Genomic DNA, 25,029 nt, shown 5'->3' on the forward strand with positions numbered 1-25,029 from the left:
TTTCTATATGGTGTATTGCACTTTCACCCAGTTTTTCAACCATTGATAAATAATAGCCTAAACTCAAGTAACTCAACATATTTTGGACGGCATAAGGATTTTGTAAATTTTTTTGTCTTAGCAAAGTTAAAGTATGACTGCAATATAGCTACTTGTGCAATATAAAATCAGCAATAAATCACACAAACCCTCATGTACATTGCATATGGTTGTGTTTAATTTTATTATGCTACCTGTATTGTTGCATTCATTACTGTATTTAACAGCTTGCAGAGATCCTCTTCAAAACTTACAATACCATAACAATACTTAAAAAGAGGGAAAAAAGAATGAGGCAGATTTTCACATGATTGCTACACCAGCTCTTGGATATCATGTAGGCTTTACTACTGGGTCTTCAAAACTTGACAGATTTTGTTACTTATCAAGAGGCCAGATCCTTGAATTGTTTGTTAAATTGAGGTGCACTCTTATCATCCTGAAATTCTTGTGGGTTTGGGTAATCTGCAATTTGGAGCACAGTGAAAGCCTAGAGCAAAGATGTATTTGTTATTAAACTGACATGTCAAACTGATGCTTTGCTATTCTAGGTTAGTAGAAGGTCCTTGGTAGAGTTGTTGCTGGGGCTGTTTTGGGACTCTGGATATCCCAGTAGGTCTAAAGTAAGACATCATGGATGAGAAACTAATCATTAGAAGCACCTGGCTACCTTTAGAGGAAGCAGGTGGTTGGGTGTAAGGCTAGACAGGGTATCAGGTGCTGTTTGAGGAGTAAGGTCTCCCTGAGTAAAATATTACATGAATTGAACTTAGTAGGCGAACCTTAACATCCTTAGAAGGACCAGGTCAGAAGCAACTATGGGATAATGGCAGGGTAGCAGTGGGATAGTTTGGTGTTTCTGTAATGTTTTAAAATATCCCTTTCATTCTGAATGATGAAACTGTTTTGATTCAGTAGGTTAGTTACTCTCCCAATTCACTAAAATGTGCTTTACTTGCTCTTTTTTTAACAGATTTTATTATTATTGCCAATCTGGTATTATTGTTATAAAATAGGCTATGATGTCATGCTATTAAGGTAGCTATAAGCACTCTAGTTAGTATTATTATTATTATTATTATTATTATTATTATTATTACTGTAAATACAGGATGCTTAGTGTGAACATTCTTTGCGTATTGCAACTCATTTCATAATTCTAAGCCTGTCCCCGCATATTAGGAATTTTACATATTAGGAACTCATACATAGAATGGACTATGTACTGTAATTGTTTTCTTTTCCCATAACTCTAGCAGAGTATTGCAAGACTGTAATTTTTTATAGGATTTTATGATAATCACCTGTACTTTGTCTATTTATTTCTCATATTATTTTTAGGATGGGCCAAGGAATATACTTCAGCCTCTGAAATTCAAGCTTTCTTACGAAATAGTGCAGCGAGAACCACGACCCGTTAATGAAGGTGATGCTGTTCCAGACATTGATGATTATCCTATCCTAAACCAGCAGGAAGCATTAAAGTGAGATATATCTATCATTGTCTGTGTTACAGAAGATCAAATTATATTGACACCCACATCATACTTTGAGGATACAGTACTGTTATTTCAGTGCACAAGTTCAAAGCCAAAACATACAAGCCACAGGCGACACATGAACACCTGGACTTTGAAATGAACTGTGTTGTAGTTTTGAAATATTTGTAACATGTACACACCTATCACTGATACATGCATTGCATATGGTTTATAGGTTTTTTACAGAAATGGTAGGAGGTATAGAGTGAAAAAATACAAGTAAAAACAGTGCAAATGTACAAGAGGTGCATTTACATATATACACAGTTCTTATACTGTCCTTCATTGTGTCTACTTATATTACCCTTAAGGTAAATGCAGGTAGCAGTTCTAGTCGTAATTGCACCTGCAATAATACATAAATAAATTTTTTATATATGATATATAATGTATATATAATTATAGTTGATATGATTTAAAACTATTAAAAATAAATACATAATTGAGTACTACTATCATATCTACTATAGTATTGTAAGGATCATGACCAATACTATAATTATAGTATTGGTCATGATAGTTAAGGCAGTTACACCATTTAAATAATAATTGACATACAACATACAGTTGACCCCCCATATTCGTGTGGGTTAGAGACCACAACCACCTGTGAATACTGAAAATCCACAATATATTGGAAACTCCCCCCTCTCAAAATGCTTATCTGTAACTGCCTATTTCAAACTGATCAGCACCGAGGAAAGGTGGTACCCTGCTGTGTGACTGGTTCCTTCCAACCCTTCCAGCCAATAGATACATATGCACATTAAAAATATTGGACTGTAATAAAAAAAAACAGTATGAATACTCACCACTGATGAATGTTGATTTGAAGATGATGATGAATTAGCTGTGCAGCCCAATGAATGATGATAATATGACTGCACAGGGTACTTGAGGAGTTACTGCTCCTCAGAGTCCCCCTCTTCAGATAGAGGAAACCCTGCCAAGACTACAGGTACTTCTGCCGTGGGCTTCTTTGGGTGAGGGTTTTTGCGAGGGCTTGGGTTTTGGATTGAAGAACCAAGTTATTTTGCTCTGCTGCTGCTGTTTTTTTATAATGTGGTAGAGGATTCTGTATGTCTCCATGGTTGAATCTATGGCATTTTTGTTTTCAGAGCACGTTCAAATTGCGGATCCCACACTATGTAGACTATCACCTGCTGTTGTGCCTCATGATTATCCCAAGATGTTCAGTTGAAAGACCCTTGTCCTCCTCTTGTTCTTGAGCTGATTCATCTTCCTCATTACTTGCAGACTTGGTCAGCTCAAGCAAGTCATCACCCGTCAGGGGGTCATAATGGACACTGAGTGTGTTGACTTTTTCTTCGGTGCAATCAGTAAATCCTTCACCCCCAAAGTAATTTTGCCAATTTCACAGCCTTGCTGACAGCCACACTGTGATTCTTCTCTGGCGAGAAGCCCTTGTAGTCGTGAACTGCATCTGGCCAGTTTTTTCCAGCATGCATTGAGTGTTTCCTTTTTCATATTATGGAGGGCAGACTGAATTATTGAAAGGCAAATGCTGTGATAAATATCTTCCAATATTCTTTTAAGGTGAAGTTCTCCATTGTATCCATTGCACTGACCAGGTGTTGCAGAGAGTTGCGTGTGTAGAGGGTCTTAAATGCACGGATCACGCCTTGGTCCATAGGTTGTATGAGGGAGGTGGTGTTGGCAGGGAGGAATTCAATCTGCACACCATCATGCGACAGATCTGTGGGGTGCCCTCTGGCATTGCCCATGATTAGCAACATCTTAATTCAAGACCTAGGCCGGAAAGGTAATTTTTCACTTCAGGAATGAAACACCGGTGGAACCAGTTGGATGCTAAGACTTTGGTTAGCTAGGCCTTGGGGTTATGCATCCAGTAGACATGCAGGGTATTCTTATTCTTGTTTTTAAGGGCCCTGGTTTTTGAAGAGTTATAAATAGGCATGGCTTGAGCTTGTGGCCAGCAGCATTCCTACACATGAGTGTGATTCTGTCCTTTTGTGCCTTAAATCCAGGAGCTTTGGCCTCTTCCTTCATCAGGTATGTTCTTGATGGCATTCTCTTCCAGAATAATCCAGTCTCATCCATGTTGAAGACTTGTTCAGGCCTGTATCCCATCTCCCGTATGATTTCTTTGAATCTCCGGATACCTCTCTGCAGCTTCTAGGTCAGCAGATGCAGCCTGATGTAGAAGCTGCAGAGAGGTATCTGGAGACCTTCAAAGAAATTATCCAGGAGATGGGATACAGGCCTGAACAAGTCTTCAACATGGATGAGACTGGATTATTCCGGAAGAGAATGCCATCAAGAACATACTGATGAAGGAAGAAGCCAAAGTTCCTGGATTTAAGGCACAAAAGGACAGAATCACACTCATTATGTGTGGGAATGCTGCTGACCACATGCTCAAGCCAAGGCTATTTATGTCTTTAAAACCCAGGGCCATCAAAAAACAAGAATAAGAATACCCTGCCTGCCTACTAGATGCATAACTCCAAGGCCTGGCTAACCAAAGTCTTAGCATCTGACTGGTTCCACTGGTGTTTCATCCCTGAAGTGAAAAATTACCTTTCCAACCTAGGCCTTGAATTTAAGGTGTTCCTAATCATGGACAAGGCCAGAAGGTACCCCACAGATCTGTCGCATGATGGTGTGCAGATCAAATTCCTCCCTACCAACACCACCTCCCTCATACACCCTATGGACCAAGGCCTAATCTGTGCATTTAAGGCCCTCTACACATGCAATGCTCTGCAACACCTGGTTAGTGCAATGGGTACGATGGAAAACTTCACCTTAAAAGAATATTGGAAGACATTTACCATAGCATCATGCCTTTCAATAATTCAGTCTGCCCTTCATATCCCTCTTAGAGACCATTTTTTGAATTTCTGCCTCTTCCTCCTTTACAGAGTGCATGGAGCTCTCATTCATCCCCAATTTCCATCCTATGCTGAAAGCAGTCTCGCCAGATTTCAACATATCTAACATTAACTTTTACTTCTGTTGTCATCACCTTCCTCTGTTTCTTAGGAAGACTGCTAGGAGCCTTAGAAGGTGCGTGACGTTTAGGCATCTTGATGGTTAAAGTAAAAACCAAGAAATATGTAAGCACAAAATTTCTCACAACCACACGAGATACGTACTAAGTACTTTTGAACTGATGCTGAAGCATCCCAACATTCAGCAAACTCTCTGCAAAGGCTGTTGTCCTGCTCTGTAATTGGCTACCTCTAATCCTTCCAGCTAATGGTGTGTCTCTATGGAGCCTATGTCATCACCCAAACCAGATACACTCTGATGATGTGATTTGGGGTTTCATAGTAGCTAATTTACTACTGTATTTTGTAGAGTAATACAGATTGCACCAACACTTTTCTTTGAGGTTAAAAAGTGATTTTCGCAGAATGACACTAATGTCTCTGATATATTTTAGCATGGTAATGAATTCATTTTATCAAACCAGCACGACTGAACAACCTCATCTTGAGGTCATGAGGTAAGACTGTGAATGCGCATAATACAGTAACTGTACTGCCTTTGCATCATACTTATGTACAGAAATATAGATAATACAAATTTTCCATACCAATTTTAAACTTAAAGGCATGAAAACTTGTAAAATACTTCAAAAATTAAACACTTTCTGCAGGGGTATCATCTTGAAAAGTGCAGTAACTTTGCAAATGGATGTCACATCTTGTAAAAGTACACTAACATTATGTGCTGTAATTACCTCTGTATCATATTTATGCATGTACAAAAATAAAAATAATAAATTTTTCTTACAGACTTTACACATAAAATCATGAAAATTATAAATTACTTCAAAAATTAAACAAACACTTCTGCTGAGTTTCTTGAGGATTTCGCAAATGTCATGTGCCTGTGAAAAAATCATGTATGCCAATTAGTTAGGTTCCAATGAAAAGTTCGCTTGTCTGTGAATTCACGCAACTCGAGCACATAAGATCAAGGTTTATTTACTGTAATAAGAAAATCTAATGATCTGAACAGTTTTTGAGCATAGGTCTATGTGTGGTCTGGGCTCTACTAATGAGATAAATCATTACTTAAAGCTTATTGTTTGTTTGTGTTTGACCCGAGTAGTTTGTCAGATACACTCTTGTCTTTCGTGTGCTTTTGTTGGTATATTATGAATACAAATCGACGAGTTTATGATTTATATCAGAGGGGGCAAGATTTCTTTGTCAATATAAACATTCAAATACCTTACTGGAGAATGGCTATCACAATAAGCCAGTGATATCGGAAGTGCTGATTGTCAGCCAATCATGTGCTACCCATGCGCAAGTGCCACAGCTTCACATGTGAAGACTCTGGTGATCCAGCTTCTTCATTATTTTAGTAAGAACTTCTTGTAGGAGATCTTAGTCATAGGTAAATATAAATGCAATCTTATGTTCACTGGTTAACTTTGCTTTCAGAAAAAGAGATGTGTACTGTATATGAAAGGTCTCTAACATTTTTTATGCATTGGATATCATGGGCCAGTTTTTCTATTCTCCCAAACTAAGTGAGAGAAATCATAGAAAGGTTATAGATACAGCCACTGTGTGGTTTGCCATGAGATCCTTGGGGGAGTTCAACAGACTTGTTTTCCAAAATCTCCAGGGAATTTTTATAGGTCACTATCTACTTCATCCTTTTGATCGAGACAGCTATATGTTTTGTAGAAGCACAGCCAGGAGACCTTATATGGTAATGCTGAACAGGCAGACTGTATCTAAAAGACTCTGTAGGCCATGTCCCAGAGACTTCTTTGTTCAGAGACTTCTTTGTTCCCAGAAGAGCTCCCCAACCTAAGTCTGACACGTCTGAGTAGAAGTCTAGGTCAGGGTTCAGAGGGAAGAGATATTTCCCTTTTAATAGTTTGTTTTTGGAATTCCACCATTCAAATCCTTCTTGATTTCTAGGGTCATGGGAAAAATGAATGTCTGGGAATTTTCTTCTGTCCCAGCTGGCCCTCAGGAAGAACTGTAGAACTCTCATAGGGAGTGTGCCCCAGAGAGACGAACTGTTCTATGGAGGCTAGAGTCCCTGGAGGACTCATCCACTTGTTGGCCGAGCAGTTTTAAAGAGAGAGAAATTCATTGACCATCTTCAGGCAGGAGGATGGAAAAGCCCAAAAACTCTGAGAGTCTATCATCATTCCCAAATATAGAATCTCCTGTGTTGGAGTCAGCTGGGACTTCTGCGTACTGATCAATAAGCCCAAGTCTTGGGCTAGGAGAAGGGTCTTCCATAGGTCCTCCGTACACTTCTCCTTCAACTGGGATCGAAGGAGCCAGTCGTCCAGATAAAGGGAGATGTTGATTCCCATAAGATGGAGCCACTTTACGAGATGGGCAAGAACCCGAGTGAAGACTTGAGGAGCCGTAGAGAGGCTGAAGCACAGAGCTCGAAACTGATAAACTGTTTCGGAACACAAACCTGAGGTAATTCCTGTAGTCCAGACTGATGGGGATACAGAAGTATGCATCCTGCATATCGATGGAGATCATCCAATCTCCCTGGTGAATGGATGGAGGACGGTCCGGTACGTTTCCATCCTGAATTTGGTCTTCTGGATGAAGAAATTCAGAGTGCTGACGTCCAGGACGGGTCTCCAACCTCCTGATGACTTGGGGACTACGTCTTACAAAAAGACGGCTGTAGAACCCCTTAAAACTGACACCTTCGACCACCTCTCTTGCTCTCTTCCTGAGGAGGGAAGAAACTTCTTGGGAGAGGGCTGAAAACCTCTCCGAGCCTACTCAGTAGGCAGTCAGTGTGATGGGCTTATTGACTAGGGTGGTTTCTCCCTGAACGGGATGGAGTAGCCCTCCCTCAGGACTTCCATGAACCAATGTTCCGCTCCCTTTGCTTCCCATCTTTCCCAAAAATGAAGGAGTCTGGCTCCTACTGGAGTATGGAGGACAGAGTCCTCACTTCCGTGAGGAAGGCTTGGAGGAGGACTTCTTAATAGCACGAGATGAGAAGCGGACGCTCGAGCGAGGTCTGGAGCAAGCCCTCTGCCTGCTACTACGAAAGGGCTGTGGCTGGAGAGGAAAGGCCGTCTTGGCACCGAAGGCGAGCCATCTCCATAGGGCGTCTAGTAGAATGGGCCAAAAGGTCCTGCGTCGACTTTTTTTGAAGGTCCGACGCGATTTCTTGTACTGTACTCTGGATTGTGGAAACAGGTGTGGATGGTCTAGGGTAGAGAAGAGGAGCGTCGAATTCTGCGAAGAAGTAACCCCCTTGGTGGTGTATGAACACCAAAGCTGATTCTTCTTGAGCACCCCCATAGCAAAGAGAGAAGCCAGCGCTTGAGAGCCGTCTCTAATACCCTTATTTGTACAAGAGAGGGCACCAAGCCAGTCTGCGGCACAATCCTCGGGTAAATTAGCACAGTCCTTTATGTGCAAGGGCTCCCACAGACCAGGCCAAGGAACTCAAGGTTCCAAAGACTAAAAAGGTTCTTGAGGAGATGATCCAGTTCAGTTGCAGAGAACATCACTTTGGCTGATGAAAGTCAACCTTCGGGATGAATCAGTTGGCCCAGAGAAGCCCCCCTGGGAAGAGGCAGACTCCCAAGGAAGGAGCTTCTCCTGTGCCGTAAGATAACTCCTTTGAGACAGCCTAGAAGGAGGAAAACTGAAGGAGGCCTTCCCCTGCTCTCTCCTCTCAGAGAGCCAACCCTCAACCTCAGTTAAGGCTTTCCTCGCTGAGGAAGAAAGCACTATCTTAGGAAGCCTATTGGATTGAACAAGCTGGTTGCTCATTAACAATGCAGAAGCTGGCGAAGCTGGTTCCATTGGCAAAAAGAAATTGGGAAAACTAGCGAGTAAGTATCTCAGCAATGCCGCATAAGCCAAAGGTGGAATGTCCTGATTTACTTCCTCTTCCACATCCGACAACACTAGAGACAAAGGCAAGTCTGCTGGAGGTTGAGGTGCTGAAGGAGCCTTCTTGAGCAAGCTAAAACTACTGTCCAGTTGGTGTTGAATGGGAGCACACTGCGGGTACCTGAGAACCTGCAGCAGGTGTCTGAAGTAGAGGCGGCTGTATGGAGGCTGTCATCGGGCGCTTGGCAGCTGGCACCACAAACACTGGAGCTGGCGCCATACGCTCGAAGGCCGAGACTGGATTGGTGGGAGCTACTGGGTGCTCAGGCGCTCAAACGATGACAGATTTTTGGACGAAGAGGAGCATTTACGAGAGTAAGAAGCAGAGTGCTTGGGAGCCAAATATTGGCTCTCTACCTCTGGGCGCTCTGAAAAAAAAAACGTTCCGGGCTGTCCCAGTAACTGCAGGACGGACAAGGGCTGCAAGCAGGCAGCAGGCTCTCTGAACCTTTGCAGGGCACCAAAGGAGAGTGTGACACATCCACTGCACGCCTTTTCAATGGCCGTGATTTGTCCGTAAAGTACCACTGGCGCCTGGGACTGGACTCCTCAGAACTAGAAGAACGATGACACATTTCCACAGAGACATCTTTCTATCGCAACCTGAGAGACAACAACAGGTCCGAGTGACGGGGCAACGACGTGTGGGCAGACCCCACCGACCTCCCTTGAGCTACCAGCATGACTTCTCCCAGGTTTAGGGGAGTATGACATTGACTTTTGCCTAGGAGAATCGGCAGGACGAGCAGTCACCTCCTCCACCAACACTTCACTTGCACTTTTATCACTTATCTTGTCCATTAGGACTCTCACTGAAGACCCCAACTGGACCACAGTACTCGCTATCAAATTAAATTTCTGTTCAAATCTTGACTGGAGGCAGGCAATGGGATCAGATTCGGAAGTGTGGGAGCCAGGTAAGGAGAGTGGTATAGTCTGAGAACTGGGAATGGGAGACATGATAGACATAGGCTCAGAAACAGGAGAAACAATATCATCATCCAAAGACTTAGTAGAATCCTGGCTAGCTAAAGTCTTATTATTATTGGCTCTAGAAGCTGCCTTCCTCTTCCTGTCTCTTTCCAATTTAGCTAGATGTGACCTTAAATTCTTTGACTTCTTACTATCCCAGTCTTTACATTCCTCACAGGTCAAATCCACTGAACAAACCTGTCCCCTACAATCTGTGCAAAGTTTATGCGCGTCATAAGAAGTCTTTGTCAATCTTGTATTGCAGCCTTTGCTGCAATACCTAATACTTGATGAACTTGATTCGGACATCGTACAATCATACACAAGTCAACTATCAACAAAGTCCAAATCGTGAAAAATTTGTGTCCAGTTATGAAAATACGTAAAAAATCGGTAAAGTCGGTCATAAAGAACCTAACAGAGACTAAATGTGCTGAAAAGGCTACCAAATGCAAGAATACTTCACCAGGTGGTCGAAGGACATCAACCGGAAAAGCAAAGAATTCCAAAATGAACTGCTTCATACAACTGGTCTACAGTCATAAGCAGGCAGGAACAAACTGAACCTCTTTGCTGAGTTGTTCCTCTCTTTCCCTGAAAGTGAGCAGGGCTAGTCACCTACCCAAAACAAAAGTAGCGCCCCAGCGAATTTCAAAATTTTAGCTACCGTACAAGTTGAAACTAATAGCTATGTAACTACTTGGTAAGTTAATTATATAAAATGTTAAGGTATTCATTAATTAGGGTAATATTGAAAAGAGAAAAGGAAATACTAAATGTGCTGCTTTCATTTGTTCCCCCTTTAACTGCTACATCCATAGTGAGAGATAAATGTTCAGTGAAGATGAAGCAGGCATGAAAATTGATTAGAAGGTATGAATCCAAAGCTTACTTTGCTGGACAGCAGTGTGTTGCATCAGAAATCACCAGGCTTACATGAAGAGTGCTAAATTATCTGCGGGACTGTAAAATGTCAAACTACAGTATATATGGGAAATAAAGGAAGGCTTCATGTATTCTGAAATAGAAAAGGCTAAAAAATGTGTAGGTAGAGGAAGAATCTTTGTCTGCTGACAAACGAACCTTCTAGTTTTAAGTGTGTTGGAATATGAGGATGCTGAATTACCACATTCTCAAAAGTGCAAAGCAGACTGAAGGGGTTGATGGCATAAGGAGATAATTTTACTTTGGCACTGTGGCCTCTTGATTTAAATTTAAATTACACGGATTCAAAAGAAGGTGTAGGGTTAAGAAAAAAATTTTAATTACATTTTGTGTACAAAATAGCCTGACACCCATTTACAATGGTTGTAAATAAAGACAAGTCAGTTGCTAGAGTCCCATCAGCTGAGTTGCAGTAGTAGCTCCAATCTGTGGTGCTCTTATTGTTTAGATCACGTAGATTGTTGTAAAACACACTTAGAATTTTTCTTACTTTTGTGCATTGATAGTACTGTATGCAGTATGTTTGGGTAGCGGTCAGCAAAGAATGGTAACAGGGTAAGGATTCTAAGCAGGTTTCGAAATCTTTATCATTAGAAGAAAAACTCAAAATATTAAAAGCATTACAGCCATCATTAAAGCACAGTATGCATAAAAGTAACATTTGGTATGTTGTTGCTGTTTATGACTAAGATGGCTCTATGCCAGCATGGGCTCTTGCTCATAGAGCAGCCCATAAATACTGCAAAACATTTGCAATAGTGGTGAAAAAATTAAAGGAGACATCAAGGCTGCCATGTCAGTAACTGCACAATGTCATATTCATATAGTGATACAAATAATGCAATGTTAGCAACATGGATGAGTGATGAAATTTAGAAGATTAACTACACTTTGGAGATGTTGAAATAGAAATTTCATAGCCTTGTAAAGAGCTAAAGCAGAAAGAGGTGGGGAGGTTAAACCTTTTGTTGCAAGGTATGGATGATTGGCTAACTTTTGCATTCAGTTTGCCCTCCATAATGTGAAAGTTTCTTGCGAGTGCTTTGGCTGATCATGAATCTTTTGAAAAGTATCCAACCGTACTGAAGACGATCAAGGAAGGGGGTATTGTGGCAAGCAGATTTTTAACCTCGGTGAAACCAGTCTGGAAGTGGCTCCCTAGCAAAGCTTCATTTTGCTTAAAGAAGAGACAAAACCATGATTTAAAGCATCAAAAGGCCTCATAATGCTTCTTATTGGGGTCAGTATGGTTGGCCACAAACTTAAGTCAGCTGTTGTTTATTATTCCTTGAACCCTAGATATACCGCCAATTATCTGTTGTGTATTGGTATGAAAATACCAAAAGTTGGATTTATTGCAAGGGAAAGGGGGAGTCTCTTCAGTATTTCCTTATTTTAGATAATGCTCCTAGTTATCTGTCTCACTTAGCTGATCTTTGTGAGAATATTCAAATGGTTTCTTTACCACTTAATATAACATCAGTCCTGCAGTCTCTTGACCAGCACAATTAAGTCTTTCAAGGGGTCCTCCAAGTGGTGCATCCTCACTCACTGGTTAACATATATTAAGATCTGAATGAATTCTGGACTAGGTCAGATCCAATTAGGCCTAATAAAATGTGTATGTAAATCTGTGGTTTGTGTAAGTGAAGCAGGTTAATTTTTTATTTAATTATTTTTGGATAGCTGAACCTTAAGAGTTGAAATATTAAATTACTGTAGCCATAGTAAGCATCATAGTCATTAGCTTATTTAGCTCAAGAGCTGCAGTGCCAATATGACTTTAGCTTTCATTTTACTATTAAATAGTGCTGACATCAGTCTTAGTATTAAGAAGTAAATAAAAGATATTTGCTTATAATAAATTTAAATAAAAAGGAATCATGCTAAAAGAAGCAGATTTTTTTTTTTAATTTTTACTAGCCAGTGAGTTTTCATATACAGTACAGTATTACTTTATAGCATTTTAATATTGATGTACACTATGTAAACGTTGGTTCATTCTTTTCTTTAAATGATAGCCTGCTAATTGCTGTATTTAAAAAAAAATTAATTTAAAATTTCAGGCATTTTGATGGAACTTTTGCCAAGGATTGTGGTGATGACGATATATGTGTCAGTGACCTTGATGTGAAAGGAAGACTTGATTTACAGTTACACGAACAGTATTTTCATTACATTTTACGACTTGGTGAGCAAGACACTGTATCACTTCACGCTGAAGTGACAAATACTGGTGAACCTGCTTACCAATCAAGTCTCTTTGTTACTCATCATCCAGCTCTTGCATTTGATCTTAAGGAATCACAGGTAAATGGTTTTTAATTATCTTTACAGACATTAGAATTATAAAGCTTAGTAGTACAAACTCTCTTATGAAATAGTTGTCTTACTGCATATATTAATGATGCTATTCATTCAGCAATCATGGTTATCTTTGCAGACTGGATCTCATCAGTGCTCTTCAGCATCAAAAACACTAGTACAGTGTTCAATTGGAAATCCTCTTGTAAGCACTTCAGGACCTTTAGTGCTTAGTTTCAAAGAATCAGGATATCCATTTGACTCAGAGTACATTGAATTTGCTGTGGCAGTAAATTCTTCCTCAAGAGAAAAGAGTGCTCAAGAACCTTTGAAGTTTCATGTTGAAGTTATTAAAAAGGCTGAGATTTCTATTATTGGGTATGCTATGTATCAGAGATTTTTGATATTACCGCTTGTTGTTCATTCCTCTTGTTTAAGGTCTTTATTATTACCAAGCTGATTGTAAAAATAGTTTTTAATCTATGCAATATGAAAAAATCCAGTTTCTGTAGCTTTCTTATCAAATTGAAAAGCACTTATAAATTCAGTGAATAAACCACTGAGTGAAACAAAAACCTGACTGAAGATTTATAAAAAAAAAAAAGTCTAATATTACTTTCTCAGATACTGTGTTTGTTAACTGTTCTTTCATACTGGTTCATCCATTTTATTAACCCGTGATATCTTAGTTGGAAAGTTTTTATTTTGATTTTTTTATCATTAACCACATTTAATGAATCTAATGTCACTATATTAGGATTTTAATTTGTATATTATTTTTTTTAAAGGTTTGTGGCACCAGAGCAAGTATTCTATGGAGGAGAAGTTGTAGGAGAATCAGCAATTAAGCATATGGACCAAGTAGGAATGGAACTAACTCACAAGTATGTTATAGATAACCGGGGACCTTGGAGAGTAGATCAATTGCAGGTGGAAGTATTATGGCCACATCAAGTAGAAAACAACAAAGAGCAAGGAAAATGGCTTCTTTATATGACAGAAGTACCAACTGTTGATGGTAAATAACTGGTTTTTTAAATGTTACTTGTGAATTCAAATCATGACAATATTCAACTATCCTTTAAGTATACAGTAATAAGATACAGTTGTCCCTTATCTTATTGGCACCAGCTTCATACAGATTGAAAATTTGGGAAAACATTTTTTACTTCCAAATGTTAGTGTGTATTGTTGGCCACAATTTTACAACAATAGTATTCAACATTAGAAGTTGATTATTTACCAAATTATTTACAGCACAGTACATTACAATACATAGTACAGTACAGAATCAACAATTTTGGTGAGAGAGAGAGAGGAGAGAGAGAGAGAGAGAGAGAGAGAGAGAGAGAGAGAGAGAATTGTAAACCTGTCATGCTCATTCTGTGGCCCACCCTGGAATGAGCTTAACAGATACAGTACAGTAAAAGTACATTGTATGTAAATAATTTTTATCATAAAAATCTGTATTTAGTCACAAACACAATATGATAAAATACAGTAATTAGCGAATAAACAGTGTTGCTCTACGAAAAAAGCGAATTAGTGATAACTTTAGTTGTTTTTAACAATGTAAAAGGAAAAAGGGACGACTTCAATACTGAGAAAAAACGGGAGTGCGTATGTATACAGGGGAAACTTGATTAGTTTTATTTTTGTATTAAAGAAAGGATTTTGACAAAGGAAAAATCTATTTCTGGAGAGGGGCCTGTGTCACCCGGTGAAAAAGTCCATTCAGCACTTATTTCTAGGTAATTCCGTTGCTAGATACCAGAGAAAGCTAAATGAAATGCTGGAGTTACTACCCCAGAGCGAGCTCCACTAGATGGAGTCGTGTATGGAAAAGGGTGAACTACAAAAACACGGAACCTTATCCTATAGAGATCCCCAATGTCAAAAGTCCCAACGAGAGAGGTGCCAATACAAGCCCATGCACTACTCATGACTGTATACAAGGTAACACTAGCCGCATTCCATGTTAGCACCCACCCCACTAGAATGAAGTTTACCATGGGAGGGAGAGAATGAAAAACAGGGGGTGGGTCACCGGGTGACACGGGCCCTCTCCAGAAATAGATTTTCCCTTTGTCAAAATCCTTTTTCTGGATCAGTCCCGTGTCACCCGTGAAATAATAACAGAGAAATAAACATCATTCTTATGCTATTAAAGACTTAAATAGAGACGTTGAAAACTAGGAGAATTCTACCCTGAACATTAGTAAGGTCCTCTAAATTCATGTAATGAAAATAATGTAAGTGGTCACCGTCTAAGATCATGAGCTTAGAATAGCACCTGAATAGGCTTGTATTAAGAAAATACTTCCTGCCTAATAGCAGACCAAATGACAGCACCCCCTTTTTTAAAGGAGAGGATCTGACAAAATTAAGAGGTCCTGTCTAAAAAGCCTGCAAGGAGAAAACTGGGCACAGAAACAGACCTTGAAAAGGGGAGTACTTTCCAAGGTGACCACCAAAAATGAGGACCTTCAATTGTAGATAGAAAGTTAGGGTGAGGAATTCGCAACACTACCCTGATGAGGGGAAACTAAAATGATTGGTTCCGCCAGACAGGGCAGACAGTACAGGAAAACTAACACTAGAAGCTAAGCTGATTAAAAATTTTTTTTGGGGCTTCCCAACAAGGAAAGGTAAGAACAAGATGATTGTTGGTTACCGGCTAACTCCGATACATTACTCAAAGACCAGGAAACCGAATGTGGACGGAGTACTGTTCTTAGACGAACACAGACCTTAGGGATGAAAGTTAAGAGCCTGTGAGTCTGGTTCCAACAAAACACTTTCTCGAGGCCAATGCGGCCGATCATTACTGTAGCTTCAAAACTATGTGAAGGGTGCTAGTTACTTCACTGCAGAACCATACTGCAGTAGAGTAGGATCCCTTAACTGATTTCAGGAAAACAGTAATAACAGGACCAATATCAGTTTCCTCCTAAACTGTAAGATTCACAAAGACCACAAAGCCAGGACATCAGAGTTTGAGGGGGCTGACGAGGCTGAGTTTATACCAGACGGGACAGCTTGATAGTTTGTGGCTGAATTGGGTTGCAAACAGACCTACTTCCAGGTCCAGGAAAAGGTCACAAGACTACCTGAATGACGCCTCCGTCTAAGGACTATTCCGACACCAGGGGAGGCCCTGGATAGGGAAAAAGCAGTGACCTTTTGGACCCCTACGAGAGGGTGGTAGACAGAGGCACTTGTGTCTGTTGGTTATGGAGAAGAATGAACCATAACCTGAATGAAGCAACTCGAGTCCAAAGCCACTTGTTTACGCAGCGCACTATTGCTGTTTTGTTCAGAACCAGCCTAAAAGGAAACCTCTTGGGGGTAAGAAGTTTCCCAAGGACAGGAAGACTCACCGCCCTCCAAAGCGATGATATGGAACTGCCGGAACATGACCGACTAAGTTCCATGTACTTCATTGGGCCAAAAAATATCCACCTCACCCGCCCAGAGAGGTGACGGTGTGGAATACTGAGGCCGGAGGGGAAAGCTGGAGAGGAACTGACTTTGGTAAGCACTTGATAGTTGTGCAAGGCCGGAGGCCACTATTCAAGCAGGAGGAATCAAGGAGACACGTCCCTGACTCCGCCATACCCCTGGTCATAAACTCCAGCTTTGACTTCAGAAGGAGAACCGTCACTGAAGCAAACTGGAGAGAACCCAAGACCTTTTCTTGGGCACGGTGAGAGGTATGCTTGAGTTGATGAAATGATAGGTCGCACTTGCTATCTCTTTTCGCTTCCACTGGATTCACAACTACGGAAGGCTACCCTCCTGAATCAGGTGGGATTCCTTCCTGGTTACTTAGAAGCCCAAAGACTCTAGAAAACCGATTATAATGACCGCACCCTCAGGCAATCCCCGACGCTGGGTGCCCAAATGAGCCAGGCAACTAGATATGCAGCTAGCATAGCCTTCTAATACCGGAGCTGTTGAACTACGGTATTGTTCAAACTGGCAAAGACTCTGGAGCCGCATTGAGGAGGGCATGAACCTGAAGGGGCACGCCTGCTCCCGAGTCTGAATCCCAAGAAGGGATAGGACCTTTCTGCAACCAAGATGTGAAAGGAAGTCGGAAAGGTCTATAGAGGTGGTTACAGCTCCACGGAGCAGTAGGATCCGAACCCACAAGACTGTAAGCAACCGAGACTTGCCGCATTGAATAAGGAAAATAAACGGGACACGCCCGAAAAAATTTTCCCCGTGGAAGGGAACTTCCTTGGCAGACTGAAAAAGCCTGACAGGCCATTCACAAAGACCCCAGAACTCTGGCCGGAGGCTGATTGAACCTGATTGGGGGAGGGGGACGACAGTCCAGCTCCACCCCGGGCCCTGATAACTATACTCTGGGCCCAGGGACTGAAGTTCCAGTGGCCCCAAAAATGGTACAGCCTCCCACCCATATGAGAAATACTACAGGGAGGAGGCTTGATTGCCTCCCGTGAAGCGTATGCCTTCCCAATTTCTCGGAGAGGAGTAGGATGCTTCCCTGCTCCTATGATAACCCCGAGGGTCAGAGCCTCTGGCCAAATGTCTAGTGAAAATTCTTTCCTTAGGTTTTCGTATGAAGCAAAGAAAACTCCGGCGGAGGCACATGGGGGAGGCAGAGACACACGGGGGTGTTACAAGGGGTTGATGTGTTGGCTGAACCCGCACACATCGAGGTGGAGGCTGGGAGTGAGAGCTGACGGTTGTCTAGGGCAGAGACCTGAAGAGCCTGCACCACTGCCTGAGCAGGGGGCTCTTGAACTACATGAACTTCTTGCCGGACTTGGGACAGGGCCCGGCAAGATCAGACTGTTTCTGTTCGTGAGGGTAGACACCCATGAGAACGGAGGCTCTGAGTAACATTAGTAGCCCCAGACGGGCGTAACAACGCCCACCTGGGGAAAAGATTAATTCTCCAGGTGAAACTGTTCATAAGATTTTTCAGCTCAAGGCAGAACGGGCAAGCCTGACTTACACCTGTTTCAGCTTCCGGAAATTGACTCCGAAGCTTAGGGAGCTGTACGCTGAATAAATTAGAAGCGTAGTCCGGGGTTAGAAGATCCACTGTGAACGTATCTGTGATATCTGTCTCCGGAAATGCCTCAGCGATATATTTTCAAAACAAGCCTGTTGATAAGAGGGGCTACATTCGAGCACAAGGGGGTAGGGAAACAGGGCTCTCAAAGAGAGCACGGTAAGACCCCACAGCTGGCGTGGACTTGGGAATTCTCCGCCTGCCACTCTGTTAGAGTTCTCAGCGGAGATGATGTGTCCAGCCCCTAGCTGAGGGCTCACTTATGGATCCTGCCAGACAGATGCCATGCTCTTTCTGACAGTCTGGCAAAACCCGGATAAGGGGATACCAGACCGGAAGGGAAGAAATGCCCTTCCACCAACGTCCGTGTGCCCACACCCCCGACAGGAGGGTGCCTTCATGCTGGGAAGCATAAAGGGAAGGCGCCAAGATTCCCCAGACTGGAGGGGAAAGAGGTGGAGGTGTCCGAACGATAGAATTCCGAACGGAGCAGGATTTAACAGGTGATCCATTGACAATGAGTCTTGAGATTAATCTCTTGGGATTTAAGCTCCTGGGAAAGGGAAGGCACGGACCATGAGGTAGATAGTTAGTTTAATAGGTTGACAATGACCCTCAAATCGAGCTCCTTATAAGGAGACCCGTAAAAGAGTTTTCAACAAAGGAAGGAGGGGGTAACCGCCTTGCTTTGCTTGGGCCATGTCCCTTTCCAGAAGACAAGGCCAAACTCGTAGATGGCACTGGATTAGAGATCCGAGACGTCCTCGAGGGGGCCCCGGAGCGGGTCTTCTTGGTTTAAAAAAGGGTTTTTTTTTTTTTTTTAACTGATTTCACCTTAGTGACGGTAGACCAGGAACCGTCGAAAAGGGATGAGAAGCTAACGAATCCCCTAAAGGAAAAGTTTGCCTCACCTAATTCCGAGCTAAGCGGAAAAGGTTTGCCTCAATTATTTCCGCACCTACTTATCGCTCCGGGACGATGTTCACAGGTTCGAGAACGAGACAGAAGGCCGCAACGTCTTCAGAAAACTCTCCGTAAACAGTTAACTTGAAGCAAAGAGTTACGAGACTTGCGGCCGGCCTCCAGGAGGGGGAAAAAATAGGACCCCAGACACCGGAGGAACAACTATTAATAAGTCATATAAAATGGAGTTTGGCGAAGGAAAACCGATAGGTGTATATGAAACCTAACAATTTATCGAGAATCTCGCCGGAAACGGAGTTTACGGAGGAAATCGAGCAGGCGATATGAAACCTACCGATCCACTGAGAATCTTGCCCGGAGAGAGCCCAAACACCGAAAGATTAACTATTAATAAGCCACAAGAGGCGGAGAACCGATAGGTTTATATGAAACCTACCGATTTAACGAGAATCTCGCCCGGAGACGGAGTTTGGCGGAGGGAAATCGATAGGGCGATATGTGAAACCTACCGATTTATCGAAAGAGCGACTATTAATAAGCCACATGAGGCGGAGCTTGACGGAGGTAAAACCGACAGGTGTATATGAAACCCACGGATTCATCAGGTAGCCTGCTCGGGAGAGCATAGCGCATAACGCAAATCTGCCGGGTGCCAAACGACTAATAATAAGCCAAATGAGGCGGTGTTTGGAGATAAAACCGACTGGTGTAAATAAAACCTACGGATTCATCAAGTAGCCTGCTCGGAGAGAGCATAGCATACTTTACAACCTTCCGAGCCAAGAATAAGTCACATGAGGCGGAGTTTGGCGGAGACGAAACCGACAGGTATATATAAAACCTACGGGTTCATCAAGAAGTCTGCTCGGGAGAGCATAGCGCATTTCATAACCTTCCGTGCAAACTATAAATCCAAAACAGACTGCGCACCGAATGGGAACTATAGACTCCGTGATCGCTGGTTTGTTGCAGGATAGCGGAGCATTCCTGCACTTGACAAAACCAGCCAAAAACGTATCAGAAAAGGGCATGCTGGAACGGATGCCGGAGCAGAGTACCGTAGCAGCGACTAGCCTAGTCAGACCAGGAAAACCCCAGAGAAAAACGGAGAGAAAAACCGGCTAACAGGACAAAACTCATAGACATAAAAACAGAGTCAACGGAACATTCCAAAGCGATCATGTTTGAACAAAATGTGGGAAGGTTATGAACTGTTCGAAGTGGGCACACTCCGAGTCAAGAGAGGAAAAACCCCGGAGGAGGATATCCTGAACGGTGATAGCGGTGGGGGAATAAATGCCGACCGCTAAACACTAAAACTGCCGTAGCAGTAAGCAAGGAGAGCGCCCAACAAGATAACGAAACACCGAACAGGTAGCAGCAAAAGGAGGGGGAACGCCAAAAGTAAATAAAACAGAAGACAGTTAGGTGGAAAACGCTAACTGGCCTCGTATGAGATCCCAACAGTGAGGTGCGAACATGTAGGAAGCACCACGAAGGGAAATAGTCGACGTAAAGGAAGGGGGAAGGATAGGCCAGGAGGTTGGTAACCCAAAGCAGCGACCAGGGGTGGGACAGCACTCCCGGCGCCCAGAGATTCTCATAGATCCCCTCGCTATGTAAGCTGTGTTGCACGACAAGAGCGAGAGAAAAGGAGAGGAAGGGCAAAACCTCTACGGCCAGGAGAGCAAAGAAAGATAAAAGGAGTGTGAACAGGAGTAGGGAGAGCACTCCCGGTCACCTCCAGGTCCAGGTGGAGTGCCAACTCAGACACACCGAGGGGACAATCAATCAATGCAGAGGGAGGGGATGTAGGCTACAACATAAAATAAGGATAAATTGCTCTCAAGCCTTGGAAAGTTAACAAACCTTGAAAACAAACCAAGGGGAGAGAGAGAGCAAAGGATAAAAGGGGGAGAAGGGGACTCTCGATACCACAAAATAATATATATATAGTTGGTAAAAGAAGTGTGAACAGGAGTGGGGAGAGCACTCCTGGTCACCATTGGTAAGCAACCCAAAGAAGGATTGAACTAGGATAGGCTACGCAGGTAAACCCTCGCTATTCCAGCTTAACTTATTAGGAACATTAGCCTAAGTGAAAAGCCAAACAGGGAGAGGGTGGACGAGGCAATATATCCAAGCCAAAACCAAACAAAGGGAAGCACCAGACATAAAACACACATGTACAGAACGAGATCACAGACATGAAACTCATACGTACAGATCGAGATCATCCCCCTAACGATTTTTCCCCGAAGGGAAAAAGTGTTACAGCCAACCCCTAGGCTAACCTAACTGAGGCGATGTAAAGGAAGGAAGCCTAGGAGAGGGGTAAAGGCTAACCAATAACTCAAATAATTCATAATAAAACAAAAATTGTCTATAAGGTACATGTAGGAGGATAGGCAGCCCCAACACAACATGAACGTGAAGGGACATGACCGACCACCAGTTAAATGAAAGTACCCCAAAATTAACAAAATTCAAAGGCATCCAAGCACAAGGTCAAAAATTAAATGTACCAATGAAAATCATGTTCCCATACGCTTAGAGAAGTGAGTCTAAAACAAGGCAAAATAAAGCCAAAATAAGAAGCGAATAGGCCCGAGGGGGAACCACGTAGCCTAAACAGCAAGACAGCACTTGACCAGGAAGGGAACACAAAATTCACAAAATAAACAAAATTATAAAAACAAAGTAAAAAGAAAGTAAAAACCATAACAGTACCAATGAAAATAAGATCCCCAAAGGCTAAGAGAAGTGAGGGACAAAAATAAAGCATAATGAGGCCATGATAATAAGCGAATGGGCTCGAGGGGGAAGCTCGTATCCTCAACGCTCAACAACACTTCTCGTAATGAAGCCACGATAAAAAAGCGAATGGGCCCGAGGGGGGCAGCTCAGAGCCTAAACGCTAAACATCACTCTCGTAATGAAGCCATGATAAAGGCGAATGGGCCCGAGGGGTAGCTCGTAGCCTAAACGTTAAATATCACTCTCGTAATGAAGCCATGATAGAAAGCGAATGGGCCTGAGGGGGTAGCTCGTAGCCTAAACGCTAAACAGCACTTCTCGTAGTAAAGGGGTACAGAACAAACATAAAAATAATCAAACCCACTAAAGTTAGGGATCATTAATGGTAAAATATCCCAAATAAAAAGGGATACAAATAAAAAACACAAAACAAACATGCCGACCCAAAACCAAGAGAGGTCAAGAGACGCCGTGAGAGGAGATCGAGACGGGCGTTATAAATCCCTTTAATTATTAAGCTAAAGGAAAATAAGGAGCCTCAATCGCCTAAAAAACAATAAAACGCTGGTACTCAAGGAATTGAAGAAGAACCTTGCGAGGATGCCATAAAAAATCCAAAATAGAGCACAAAATAAGGATCACAACGAAATTACGTGTGAACGAAAAAACGTGCTAAAATGGAATGCGGCTAGTGTTACCTTGTATACAGTCCGCGAGTAGTGCATGGGCTTGTATCGGCACCTCTCTCGTTGGGACTTTTGACATTGGGGATCTCTATAGGATAAGGTTCCGTGTTTTTGTAGTTCACCCTTTTCCATACACGACTCCATCTAGTGGAGCTCGCTCTGGGGGTAGTAACTCCAGCATTTCATTTAGCTTTCTCTGGTATCTAGCAACGGAATTACCTAGAAATAAGTGCTGAATGGACTTTTTCACCGGGTGACATGGGACCCCGATCCAGAAATTTAATTTGTATTAAACATTTTATAGATATTTTGCTGTGTTTACATTAATATTAATATTTTAAAATTAGTAAATCATTGTTATAAGTGTTTTAGGGGTTGTATATACCTAAGAGTAACAGTTTGGGATGATGGTTTGGGGTGTATTTTTGTTTGGAATGATATTAAATTGTTTTAGTATGATAATTTAAGGCATATTTTTGTTTGAACTAATAAATTAGGCAGTGAACTTTTAAAATTTACAGTTATAAGTATATTGGTTTAAGGGGTACAAGGTATTTGGCAGCTATAAGCATTTTTTGAGGGGATTTTGCATTTTCATGGTGGGTTGTGGAACTGATCCCTGCAAAAAAGTGAGGGAGCACTGTACCTCTGTTTATCCACCCATCTGTCTGCCTGCGTGTACACTGCATATGCCAGTTGAAGGGATTCCAGTCTTGGGTCAAAGTTAGACCATTACATATAGATGTGCATTAAAGGAGTCTGCCATTTGTTTGTCTGTGTTTGTCACATTTACATTGTCAGTACAATTCTTCCAAATCTGGTGTAGGGATTTCTGTCAAACTTGGTCAAGGGTAGACCATAAATACTTGTGCATATCTTCTGTCATACCTAGGATGTCATATCAAATCTTCATGCAAGGTTGTAAGGATTTCAGTGAAACTTGTATAGATTGATTGATTATGAAATTTAGATCTTAAAGACCAAGTGCCAGAAACCATCAGGGTTAATCAAGTATTCTTAAAGGAAGTTTTTCTTCCCTCTGCCAATCATTATAACTCTTACTGCATTTTTGAAGGGATTTCATTCAAATTGTTTTTGGAGATTGTTTGTGAGTGCATCTGTCATACATCTTTTCATTGCAACTCTACCTACACAGTTGAAGGGATTTTAGATAAATCTTGACCATCATATGCACATCGTCTGCTAGTGTGTCTGTCATGCTTGCATTGTCATGGCAACTCTTCCTACATTATTGAAGAAATTTCAGTCAAACTGGGTCAAAGGTCAACCACCTTGCATAGAGATGTGAGAAGGATCATCCATATGTTTGTTTATCCCTCAGGGTATGTCTCACTTGTCATCACAACTCCTCCTATGTGGTTGAAGATATTTGAGTCAACTTTAGCACCAAAGTAAACTATCATGTTTAAATGTGCATGAAGGCAGATCACCTGACAGTCAATTTTTCCTTATGTTTGTTCATCAGTGTACTGTAGTTATCATGAAATACCTCGTTGTGACTTTTTCTATACGGTTGAGGAGATTTTAGTCAAACTTGGTATAAATGTAGACCATCAAAAAAACAGAAGTTCAAGGAATAGAGTATATTGCACAAACAGCTTAAAAAAAAGTGTCTCTTCTTCAGTTTAGAAAATGCTGATTTGGTTATGCAAAATACAAAACTTAGTTAACATGTAATGATTACAGACCCAAGTAGCCAAGTGTTAAAATAATTTTTGTAGATATGTTACTCTAACAATCAAACTAGTTTTTGACAGTAGTCCAAGATAAAACAAACATTTTCAGTAGAAAACAAAAAACATAAAACCAAGGATAGAGCCACATAATACACTTGGAGGTAATGAGTTAATAACAGCAGCCTTTAGGGCCTTTTCCATCTTAAAAGGACATGCCAAAGTTGCTTGGAAAAATATATGTGGTTTATTGACAGGTCATTGTATGCTTAATAGGGCTCTAAGTACTGCTGTCATTTACTCATTGCCTTCAAGTACAATTATGTAGTTTTGGCATCCTGTTTAATTCATAGATGACTATTGCAACAGATCAATTTTCATGTGAATGTTTTATTAATGTAATTGTAGTTATGAAAATTATTTCAACACTGGTTTGTAAATATTGTATGTAAACCAAGTTTCTTTTTATGTCATTTTGTGCAATAGAACTAGTATTTTCCCTACTGTCCTTAAGTGTGTTTTATCATATTTACCTTGCCAATAAAAGATGAAGGGATTTCAGTCAAATCAGGTACAAAAATAGACCATTGTAGCACATACTGTATATGTGAATGAGAGGAGACTGTCTGTCTGCTGGTCTGTCCATACACAACTTGCCCTTAGTCATCCCCTTTAATATTAGGCATGCATTCATCCATAATGAAGCCCTCTCAGATGTTACCAAGGATAGTGACCTTCTCCATGACCATACTGAAAATAGTTCCCCCATTTATTGTCATTACCACTCCTTTGTTGAAGGGAGTTCACTTACATTTTGTATAAAGGTTGACCATCATACAAAGATGTGCATGTTACACAGTTGAAGGAGTGTCAGTCAAACTTTGTACAAAGGTAGGCATTAATTAAGGGAGATCACCCTTCTGCTTTTCTGGTTTCATTCATCACAATTTCCCTAGAGATGTTGGTTGATGGTTTCAAGACAAAACCATTACTTAATTGTAGCCTAATCTGCAGTAGTACAATCCAAACACATTCTCAAAGAAGAGTTGTGGCTTCTGCCTGTTTGAATATGCATCAAGTCCCTTAGTACCCCTGCCAGTGAATTTGTGTGTTTGGTGTAAGTTTAACACCTGCAGGCTTGGTATAGAAAGGAATGGAACATAGAGTTTAGGCCAAAGGCCAAGCACTGGGACCTATGAGGTCATTCAGCACTGGAAA

At 41.6% G+C, this 25,029-nt stretch overlaps 1 protein-coding gene across 1 annotated transcript in view; it reads left to right on the forward strand.

Moving 5' to 3' along the window:
* LOC136843791 (uncharacterized) overlaps positions 1 to 25,029 on the forward strand; it is a 225,775-nt gene that overhangs the window by 181,586 nt on the left and 19,160 nt on the right. Inside the window, 4 exon segments of the mRNA XM_067112518.1 lie at positions 1,381 to 1,523; positions 12,466 to 12,709; positions 12,843 to 13,081; positions 13,492 to 13,721. Coding sequence (XP_066968619.1) covers positions 1,381 to 1,523; positions 12,466 to 12,709; positions 12,843 to 13,081; positions 13,492 to 13,721 — 856 coding nt within the window.

Source organism: Macrobrachium rosenbergii, chromosome 12 (assembly GCF_040412425.1).
Source record: "Macrobrachium rosenbergii isolate ZJJX-2024 chromosome 12, ASM4041242v1, whole genome shotgun sequence".
NCBI classification, from domain to species: domain Eukaryota; kingdom Metazoa; phylum Arthropoda; class Malacostraca; order Decapoda; family Palaemonidae; genus Macrobrachium; species Macrobrachium rosenbergii.